Source organism: Tauraco erythrolophus, chromosome 6, assembly GCF_009769465.1.
Source record: "Tauraco erythrolophus isolate bTauEry1 chromosome 6, bTauEry1.pri, whole genome shotgun sequence".
Taxonomy (NCBI): Eukaryota; Metazoa; Chordata; class Aves; order Musophagiformes; family Musophagidae; genus Tauraco; species Tauraco erythrolophus.
Genome location: NC_141470.1, coordinates 6,860,655 through 6,872,292, shown reverse-complemented (window position 1 = coordinate 6,872,292; position 11,638 = coordinate 6,860,655). Strand labels below are relative to the sequence as shown.

General features: G+C 38.6%; 1 protein-coding gene across 3 annotated transcripts; it reads left to right on the top strand.

The window, feature by feature from the left end:
• The first annotated feature begins 203 nt into the window (after positions 1-203).
• On the top strand, positions 204-8,938 carry GAL (galanin and GMAP prepropeptide). Of its 3 annotated transcripts, XM_009990920.1 has the most exons (6): positions 204-284; positions 979-1,033; positions 2,011-2,082; positions 2,480-2,566; positions 6,889-6,966; positions 8,886-8,938. In XM_009990920.1, exons 1-6 carry the CDS (start codon positions 204-206, stop codon positions 8,936-8,938), a joined length of 426 nt encoding a protein of 141 aa, XP_009989222.1. The 3 variants fall into 3 exon arrangements, with proteins under 3 accessions (XP_009989222.1, XP_009989223.1, XP_086469938.1); XM_009990921.2 differs by lacking the exon at positions 2,011-2,082; XM_086613812.1 differs by lacking the exon at positions 2,011-2,082 and having other exon boundaries at positions 2,480-2,587.
• The last annotated feature ends 2,700 nt before the right edge of the window (positions 8,939-11,638 follow it).

Genomic DNA, 11,638 nt, shown 5'->3' with positions numbered 1-11,638 from the left:
GCCACCGCGCCCTGGCTCACGCTACTTCCCTCCCATCCCTCGGCCTCTCTCCCAGTAGGAATTCGGGTGCCGCCCTGCCCCACGGTAAGAAGGTTCACCCGCGCTTCTCTCCCGCTGCGGGGATGCTCCCATGCCCTATGGGATCCGTAACTGGAAGGCAAAGCAGTAATCGGAGCATTTACCCTTGTACGGTTTCTTTCCAGATGCAGAGGTGCGCTAGTTTCCTATTTCTGGCTTTAATCCTTTGTGCCGCCCTGTCAGAAACGTTTGGACTGGTTTTCTCAGTAAGTACTAATTTCACTGTTGGAGGTCCTATCTGTTGGGCAGCATCCATGCCTCAGCTGGCAAGTAACAGTAAACTTTGCAATGATATAGACTGTATTTAGATATAAGGGCTGGACAGGCTGCAGCACTCAAAAGCACTTTGGGCACTAAACAGTTTTTTAGTTGAGAATTTGGGGCCTTAGAATACTAGCTCCTTTGTAACAAACGATATGACCAAAGTGAAAAGAGAATGTCTAGTTTATAGATCAAAATTGAATGGATGGCCCATCTGATACAGAAAAGGCAGTGTACACATGGGCTTTTTAAAATAAAGATGCTGTCATATAAATCCAAACAATTAAAAGAAAATATTGCTATTTGTTAAGCTGATTATCAGAGGGAGTTTAAACTTGCAGTATAAAGTCGAAATTTCTGCCTCCAAAGTGTGATTTGCAGTTTCATTTATACGATGTGAAATCTTTTCCCCACATGGATGCAAATAGCAAAGCTATTGACCTAGATGGGAAGGGGGCAAGAGTTCACTGTTATTATTTGTTTCAATATTATCGGCTTTTATTTTTTACAATATTTCTTGATTCCAAGTCCTCAGAGGACACTTTCTGCTAAGAGAATGTATGTTTGGGTCCTGTTGCTTTGCCTTCAGAAAGGACTGTGTAGTTCATGCATTAACATAATTGTTTTTTTCTCTTCAAGGCAAAAGAAAAAAGGGGCTGGACTTTGAATAGTGCTGGTTACCTCCTTGGGCCACGTGAGTCAAATATTCTGTTTTGCATTATTTCAAAATGCAGAAGTTTTTTCTTGTAAAACAGCTTGCTGTAGTGTGCTAATCGCTTTCCTGATGAATATAGTAATTTTGTCTAAACCTGCAAGACTGAAGAAAGCTCATTTGGGAGAATACTTGTTTAGCTATTTGCTACAGGCCTATTGTGGAATTGAGTTGTCTGAGACCATAACCATTCTTTTCTAAAGTGGAACTGTGCTGTGAGGCTTTACACGCAGAAGTGCATTTGGTCGCTCTTTGTGTTTCTGAACTGTAATTTTCCTATGACAAATACTTCACTGCCCCTCTCCCCCCGAAAGTGTTACAAAATCTTATAGCATCTTAGACATCATGAGAAGAATGACAAAATATGATGTTTTGACATTTCTCAATATATTTCAGATTTCACCTTTAAATCTATCTGAAAATGGCTTTGCTACCCGACTTTATTATACTACAATTTTATTCTTCTAATTAAAGCAAAACAAATTAAAACAATAACATGCAAACTCATGACTAAATATTAATAGTTCACTATGTGAAAAATATTTTATGTGTAAGGTGTTTAAAATACAGGAACACATTGGTTTGCAAAGATGGAGTATCACAAATGTAGATTATAAGAAAAGTGAAATGCAATGCTAAGCCGTCTCAAGTGTCTGCCCTTTTACCATTATTTCTTGTTAATGTAAAATCATTCATTACCAATGTTCCTATATATTCAGTCCCAGTAATACATGGCAAATACTACAGATACTTACTATGACTCTCTTTTTGACTAACTTTAAGGATGTCTTAAAAAATAAATAATGCATCTTCAATGTATTAACTGGTTCTGTAAATGTCTGGAAGTATATTTGCCCTGAAGCAAATCTAACCAAATTGACAAAGGTACTGTGGGGAAATGTGCTTGTCAAAGTGCCGTTTATCCAAGACTGAATAATAGGAATCATCCTTTGTTGCAGGTCGTATTGATCAGCTTTTGCTGATAAAGGAAATGTCCATTGCAAGGGGGAGAGAAGAGGCACCAGGGGCATGTAAGATAGTTTACATGAATAACATTCGAAAACTATCTGCAGTTTTCTTTTAAGCAAAATCATTGGCAGCATTTTCTAAAAATAGGGGAAAGAGTAGCAAAAACAACTTTCCAAATTACATGTGAATGTGCAAACTTACATTTTTTTTACAACTTCCTCTGAATTCAGTAATAGCTTCAGCAAGTACGTAGTACAGGACTGGTCTGTAAATGACATAAATCATAAGCACAAATTCAGAAGAAAGGTTATTTTATTTAGTGACATATTAATTGCTTCTTTGTCATTTTGTACATCAAAAGTGCCCATCATGTTCTTTTCTTTGAAATCCATGAAAAGCAACAATATAGCAAAGGTTGTTAAGCCAATTAACTCCTCTGATTTTTAATTTATTTATCAGATGCAGTAGATAACCACAGATCTCTTAATGACAAACATGGTTTCACCGGTAAACGTGAGATACAGCCTGATGAGGACATTAAAGCAGGTAATTCAATTCTGAAAGCCAGTATTGTTGATTTGTTTTTTATGTTTAGTAATTTACTTACTGTTACTGAGTTAACTAACTACCTAGATACAAGGCAATTCCTGCACTTCAACAAAAATCCTAATAAACATATGAAAGGAAGAAAAATGAAATTTGCCCATTCAGTGTGCTCTTTGTACATGGTCATAGTTTAAAACATCTTGGTGCCTAGGGAAAAGTACCATAACTATATGTTGCTTTTAAAGTATAATAGATCATACTACTTTGAATAAACCTAGTTTTTTCTTTTCATATATTCAGATAAATATTTCAAATGTCATCTTAGACACTCAAGAGTTAATTTTTTAAAGCAAAGGTGTGAGCCCATAAAGGAATCTTTCAGTAGGGAAAGCCATAGAAACTGGCAATTTTTTTTTTCATTCTGATACTCCAGAGCTGAAACCAGACTTCAGAACTGTATGGTACTGTTTATGTTCTAAGAGTCTTCTCTATTTGAAAAAAAAAAAAAAAATCTATGTTGACACTCACAATATCTCCTGTATTTTAGAATCTGGCCAAAAACCAAGTCAAGTAAACACTGTTTAGAGCTAGCATGTATCAGAATTTAGTAAATGGCAATGAAAAGGATGCAGCCTTGCTCTGGAGTCATCATTCAAAGCTGGGCCTCTGCAATATATGTTTAGACTCCCTTTATGAAAAGAAGCTGGTGCATTTAGGATTTAACACCTCCTTCAGATAAGATGTAGAAACTTCTAGAAAAACCTGTCTCTTTCTTCTGAGGAGAAGCTAAATTTGCTGTAGACATCTAAAGTGAGCTGAGATGAATCTCATCTTTAGACTGTCAAAGAGCTCCTCACTGCAACCAAAGAAAGCAGTACTTACTTGAGTAATATTGCATTTATCACTGCACTAATGGGAGAAGACAAAGTCCCAGTCCGAGAGCTCTCACAGGCTGTTTTAAATCCACTCAGCACAATGCGAATTTAGCTAATACTAAATAAGTTCATAAATAGAGGAAATGTTCTTACTTAAAAGTTTCATAGACATAATTACTTTGTAAATAGAACCATAGAATGGTTTGGAATGGAAGGGACCTTAAAGATCATCTAGTACCAACCCCTCTGCTACAGGCAAGGACACCTTCCACTGGATCAGGTTGCTCAAAGCCTCATCCAACCTGGCCTTGAACACTTCCAGGGATCAGACATCCACAATTTCTCTGGGCAACCTCTTCCAGTGTTTCACCACCCTCAGAGTGAAGAATTTCCTCCTTAGATCTAATCTAAATCTCCCCTCTTTCAGTTTAAAGCAAATACCCCTTGTCCTCTCAGTATGTGCCCTTGTAAAAAGTTTCTCTCCGGTTTTCTTGTGGGCCCCCTTTAGGTACTGGAAGACTGCTATGAGACCTGCTCCGACAGCTCTATGCCCTTTTTATGTTAGGGACTCTAGAGCTGAATGCAGTATTCCAGGTGGGGTCTCACGAGAGCAGACTAGAGGGGCAGAATCACCTCCCTCGATCTGCTGGCCACACTTCTTTGGATGCAGCCCAGGATACGGTTGGCTTTCTGGACTGCAAGCGCACATTGCCGGCTCATGTTGAGCGTCTCATTGATCAGCATGCCCAAGTTCTTCTCCTCAGGGCTGCTTTCAATCCATTCTCTGTCCAGACTGTACTTGTGCTTGGCATTGCCCTGATCCATGTGCAAGACCTTGCACTTGGCCTTGTTGAACTTCATGAGGTTCTCACAGGCCCACCTCTCCAGCCTGTCAAGGTCCCTCTGGATGGCATCCCTTCCCTCCAGAGTGTTCACAACACCACACAGCTTGGTGTCATCTGCAAACTTGCTGATGGTGCACTCGATCCCACTGTCCATGTCGCCAACAGAGATGTTAAACAGTGCTGGCCTCAATACCAACCCCTGAGGAACACCACTCATCACTGGTCTCCACTTGTGCATCGAGCCGTTGACCACAACTCTCTGAGTGCGACCATCCAGCCAATTCCTTATCTACCGAATGGTCATCTGTCATAAATATGTTTCTCCAATTCAGAGGCAAGGACATCATGTGGGATAGTGCGAAATGCTTTGCACAAGTCCAGAAGAGTAACAGTAATTTCTTAGTTGCTACATTCTCAGAGTCACTGCCAGTTTAGTTCTGGTATATACACAGCAGGGTTTTACTTGTGTGGTGGTTGTTTTGTTTTGTTCTTTTCTGGTTGATTGTTTTGGTGTTTTGTCTGTTTTTAACAAAAAAGTTGAAAAAAAAAAAAAAGGAAGAACCTACTTCCTCAAACACTGGTGTAAAAATAATATTTAATATTGTGCCAGTCAGAAATTATGTGCAAGGAAGGCATTTGTAATCTAAAAATGCAGCTCACATTGCAACATGTCATTTGTGGATCTACTTCCAGCTTCTTTACAAGAATATGATTGTTAGAGTTATGGAACTCTTTGGCCAGGTACTGCTGCACCTCCACAATTACAGGTAAACCCAAGCAAACTTGGCTGGATGGGACCCGAAAATTATATAACTGCCTCTGTTATGAACCTCATTTTAGATGCTCTTCTCTCATCAAAAGTTTTCACTGAAGATGAAGTTTATTATAGAGGTTCTATCCAAAGGAGATTTAAATATAAAATATGTAAAGGTAGTAACAATTCTTATTTTAGTTGAAAATGAGGGATTTTTTTTAGGTAAATTTTGCTGAAGTATCTTAAAATGGCAATATACATACACACTATTACTGTAAAAGTTTTCATGCAAAAGACTGCTCTTTCTCTCCTTGAAGAAATGCTGCAAAATTCACAAGCTCTCCAGATAACCGAGAAGAACTTGTAAGCTGTATTAGTGACATAGTACTGGGTCTGGGGAGGGAGGGGGGAAAATTTATAAGCATGGTTAGGAAAATCTTTACATTCCAAGAGCATAACTGTTTCTTCATTAGAGTCTGCAAGTAACTGGCTATACAGAATCAAGGTCTATAGCAGAGTGTACAGGAATACACACATACAATATGTTCAAGTCACTAAAGAAAAATATTTATCCAAGAAATATCATATTGGTAGTAAAATCAGGGTCAATAAACTACTAATAAAATAATAATTAAATATAACAAGTATCCATAACAGGTTAGGTGGGAATAAAAATTAAATTAAGGAAACCTTCTAATAATATAAGTATTATTAGTGTAAGTAATAACATTTCCGTGTCAGTTCAAAGACTGGAATATAAGACTTTTAGATGCAAATTTCTTAAATGTATTCTTGAATTCTGACTCTCTCTGTACCAGAAACCTCCATGTCCCTTACAACTCCCCATCAATAATTTTTACTTGTGCCGCAGAGCTCAGTCTGCCTTATGATCTGTATGTCACTAGAGGCCTAAATCTTTTCTTCCATCACAGAACTCCCTCAGCATCCACCTGCTGCAAAGTCAGTCTTTCAGACTATTTTCTGAGATTAAACACATCCTCTATGATAACAACAAGGGACAGTATTGTCAGTGACGTAACAATATCAGTCAGATACTGGTACTCATCTGCTCTGTAGGCAGAGAACTAAAAATCTTAGGGAAATTATCTACCATTTGTTCTCTAATATAGAACAATTCTTCATCCTGTTGACAAAAAGCAAGATGTCTCCTTTTTTTATTTTTTTTTTAAATTTTAATAGACACAGGAAGCGTACTTTGCAACCTCCCAAAGTGCAACAACAAGGTTCCAGGAAGCTTGATAAATTGGGCCATTTAAAAAGCATCAAAAGGCTTACTCCCACAACATCAGAGAGGAGGATGTTGTATTAGATCCATGTGCAAAACCATACCTTTCTGAGGTTTTGGTGAAGTCCCAGGCCTAGATTTTGGGCTACAAAACACTTCTATATCACCTGAGTAACTCATTGGGAACAAAATCAGACTCCATGAAGAACTTTTAACTGTTTTGTAAAGCTGATGAATTTGTTTGCTAAATTTACCTTTCCCTTTAATCTCAGATTAGGGGACACAAAGGGGAGAGTTGAGAACAGTGGATAACTCTCTTCTGCAACAGAACTCATACTGCCTTAAAGACTTTGACCATTAAAGGTGTCAAAACAGCTTCTATGCCACAATAGCTTACAAAGCTGGGCAATTTTGATTCTGATAACTGCAGTTACCTACCTTATAGTGGCTTTGCTCTTCCATGAAATGAGATTTTCTATTAAGAATTTTAAAGAAATTTCAGATAGCTTTTCTTCAAAGTACTCATAAACCTAGCCACAATGTCACATATAATAGATCTTTATATCATGTTAACATTAAGTAACAACCAATTTGTATTACAGCGAACCTTGGAAGACCTCTGGCTGATGAAAACATTGTGCGCACAGTAATTGAATTTTTGACTTACTTGCATCTTAAAGGTTAGTGAATACCTTTTTAATTTTTCATGTTTCCTGATGTGAAATTTACTGAGAAGACAGGACTATCCTTGGATAAATGTGTGCTACAGATTTGAGTCTCAGCTTAATGCCAAGAACAGTTGGTTGAAATTCTGAAACACTTGTTAGTGACCAAAGAAACACATCTCCCTTTCTGCATGTATTCTACGCAACAACACTAAGCTGAATGTTGGCAAAGAGCTCAAAATGCTGCCCGTGAAAACTCTGGAGTCTCAAAATTGTGACAATAATTGTAAAACTGAGCTTACAGATGGTTCTATATGAATAGTAACTTTATTATAGCATTAGGTGAAAATGAAATCTAGCTGCTTCTGACTTTTCATTAGTTTTGCTTCTTATTTTTACTGCAAATGTTTGAGGAATTCCCTGTCTCAGAAAGAAAACAATTCAATAAATCTGTGACTTCTATATTCCCACCTGTATTTACAACAGATTATAAGCAATTTCATGGCAACTGTATGCTGTGGAATAGTAACAAAGAACTGTGTGTTACATTTGCATTTTTATTTCATTATTAAAAGAGACTTTCAAGAGATCCGTTCATTTTCTGCATACCTAAGAAACAAAATTCTAGACCTCTTTGGCATCACTTTCTAAATTATTTGCATCCACCCAAGTGAAATAATTCTCACTATTGAAAATATCAACTCAGTGTCTATTGAATCAGCTCAGGGCCTGAGGTAATTCAAATATGTATTTAAAGCAGCTTATTAGCATGTATATTTACTGTGGACAAAATAATAGCTTCTTGGTGGTGCCACTGTGAAGAAGGAGCCCTAAACATGTCTTTACCGTGCTATGTGAACTTAGGAAGTAAAACCAACAACTGGACACAACAGAAAGGGCATGAAACATGTTGAGCTCCAGCATGCACTCATAATGAGTAGGCTAAGAGCTGCTATAGTCAGGTAAGAAAATAAAATGCATCTTACAGAAAGACAAATTACTTGTTCCTTGGGACAAATGACAAAAAAAGGCTGTATTGAAACTCTAAGTAACAATTCCTTGTTTAGGATAGTGATGACAACCAGCTGTTTTTATTCAGAAAAGATGGTATTATTATCTGTCCTTATTAAGAAAGGAATCTCCAGATCAAAAAAAAAGACTTTTCCCTGAGATAGTTCTTGTATTCCCAGGTTTCAAAAGACATAGAATGTTATCATATTATCCCTTAACAATCTTTACTGGCAAGCACTAGTACAAACTCTTACACAAAACAGAACTGTAGATTTAGGAGGTGAAAAATATACTTTATTATGGTAGAGATGCTTTAACATTTTTGCTCAAATGAAACTTCATTACATTAAATATATTGATTTAGATATGTTCCTTGGAAATGAAAAAATTAATCCCATGAATGGGAAAATCCCCATTCATGGGATTCAGATTCAGGGAATGGTTATTCCAATTAGACATACATTTCAATCTGCAAGATAAAGTGAATATTTTAATTTCTAAGAAGTATCTTGGAGAGAACTAAAAGTGGCCTTCAGCCCTCTCTCTTGAAAATTGCTCCCTTCAGCTTTAAAGGCTTCCCATATTGATGGGATGGCAGGCTACCCCATAGAATTGGATATTAAAACTTCTGAGATGCCGAGATCCAGCAATATCAATTGACATAATAAAACTGATATAATTTCATTGTCATTCTGCCACTGCTGTTTCTAAAAAGATGAATTTATAACAGGAAGATACTATTAACATTTAAAAGAAAAAAACAATAGTTTATAAATTAAGATACGAAAAGTTCAAGGATGTGCCTCTTGTAGTTGAGAGAAGAAAAATATAAAAATATACTACTGAAATTTGATTTCATTATTTAATTGCTAAGATTAATATGCATACTTACACGTGTTAATTTTTTTTTTTCCTTTTTGCAGAAGTGGGAGCACTTAACAAACTACCTTCACCAGAGGAAACAAACCAGTCTTGAAGAAGAATGCATTTTTATTTTGTTGTAGTGTAAATTTGGACCAAATTCTAAACAAAAGATCCGAATGATCTGAAGATGAGAAGTATTGTTTGCATTAATCTGATAAATGGTGAACCGCATTCTGCCCTCTGTTTTGTTTGTGGGTTTTTTGTTTGATTTTTTTTTCCTTCTCTCCTGTGCAAAATTTTGCCTTGGTAAAATTTTTCTGTAGGTAAATTATAAAATAAAAATAAAGAGCAACTACATTGTTTCGTTTTAAAATTAAATACATACCAGCACACAATACATCCTATACAAAGCCCAGGTTAAACTGTAAGATAACACTGCAATTGTACTGTGCAAAATAAAACATAAATAATACATATTTAGTGCTTTAGCTAACTGAGAGAAAGAAAAACAGTGACTTCACCCTGCTACCATACAGAATCTTTTTAGGTCACAGATCTGTCTATATTTCTATGCTTCATGGAAGGCCTACTTCCTCTTCATATTTTCATAGACATGAAATAAACTCATATTCATTTTAAATTTTATATTATTCACCTGTAATACACCAGCCCATTGACTGAAGCATTCCTTCATGCAATACAAATTTAACTGTTCTGCAGAGGTAATAGATTTACACAAATCCTATGTGTAAGATTCCTATTCCTATGTCATCAAGAATACTGGAGCTCTGTTCTTTGATCAAGAAACTCTCCCGTCCACTCTAAGATTTAAGAAATATTTTATTTTATTTTATGAGATTGTCGTGTGTTAGGCCGATCCGGCAACTAAACCCCACACAGCTCTCCCACTCCAGTAAAATGGAGAGGAGAAAAATATAATAAAAAAGCTGAGGGTCAAGACAAGAACAGAGGAGCACACACCAACCATGGTCCCAGGCAAAACAGGCTGTTTTCTTAAAGCAAAACAGTTTATTAACAGCTACCTACAAAAAAAAAAGCACACAAAAACGGTTACTTGAGAGGATAACAAGAAAACAAGGCCAGGTCTTAAAAACACCACCACTCCCCCCCTTTGCCTCTTCTTCCTGGCTCTACCTCCTCCCCCCAGCGGCACAGGGGGGCAGGGAATGGGGGAGTGCAGGTCAGTTCATCCATGTTGTTACTGCCGCTTCTCTTAAAGGAGGAGGAGTCCTTACACCATTGTCCCTTGCTCCAGTGGATCCCCTACTCACAGCGAAAGCGTGAATCCTACCCGCTGGGGGGAAATCTTTACCCCATCGGATTGCCCCAAGTGCGGGCTTTACCAGTCCTGGGCTTTTAAGGAGTTGTAGCCACTCACTCTGGCGTGGGTCATCACACACACTTTAAATGTGCTCTGGTGTGGGTCGTCATATCGACCTTAAATGCGCCTCCGTACAGACTTAGATGCGCAAATGCGCCTCGACCTGTTCCCATGATTCACAAAAGTCCCAGGCTCAGGCATCTCCTTTAACAAAGCACCTCCCCATCGATGGGGGTTGTCCCACGGACTCTAGATGCGTACCGTACTCAGGCTCTGGCATCTCTTCTCACCGTGGATCCTCCACGGGCTGTGAGGGGGTCTCTGCTTGCTCCACCAAGGACTGGTTGCAAAGGGGCCGCTCGCAAGGGGGACTCAGCCGCAGCACACGTTCCGTTCCATCTTCACTGACCTGTATGATGTGTGTGGCCGTTTGTCTCAGATCTCAGTCCTCTCTGGGTGAACTCGGCCCGGTGGGCACCCCGGGAGCAGAGCTCTCCCCGAGTTCCCCAAGTGGCTCCGTCGGGGCCATCCTCGACAGAGCGGGCGTCGGCCCGGCCGGGCGCCGGGAGTGGGGGCCGTGCCCCCCTCCCTTCTCCTCGCTCCCGGGCAAAGAACCTTTCCGGTTCCTTTGTCCTGATGTAAATAGGGCAATTCGCAGAGGCGCCGATTGGCTCAAGCCCCGAGGGGGATGGGAGTCCGGTCTGATGGGCAGCTTCTGCCACCCGGACCTCCCCCCCCCACTTCAAACCATGACAGAGATGCTTTAGTCTGAGTCCAGAAAAGCACTTGAATACATGCTTAATCCCTATGAAAGTGCTTTGACGTACCAGGACCAGAGTGCTAGGCCCACAACAAATGTCATATCAAGAACGGGGAAAAAGGTTAGAGAGGGTACAGAATCTTTGAGAGGTTTTTCACATTCACATAACTTTCAGTCTCTGCATAATCTAATAAAATACCATCCTTTCAAAACACTGCTGTGCACTAGAGTGCACAGACTGACAGAAACTTTGCAGAACATTATTACATAATCTGTTTTTCACTTTTAGCATGACAGAATACATTCTAGATGCCAAGCCACTACTGTCTAATTTGAACCCACAAAGTTATCTCACCTTGTCAACCAGACTGTGCTCTTCCTCTTAATAATCACTAGCCTCTGATCCAACGCCTGATTTTCACTTTCCAAAGTGTACAAAGTATATCCAGTATATCCAGATCCAGTGAGCTTTTGGGCAAGCCCTTCAGACAATGTTCTACTGTTTTTTTTTTTTGAAAGAGTAATAAAAAGTGTACACTGCTAGTATACATTGTATCCCACTTTTGTGCAGGATTAGATCAAACACATATCTGCACTAAAGACAAAAGCCAAAGTCTAAAAAAATTAGTAAAATTTTGTTTTAATGTTGGCCAGTGATATGAAATTACCCAGCATGCAAATTTAACTTTGACAATGAACAGAAGGCTTGC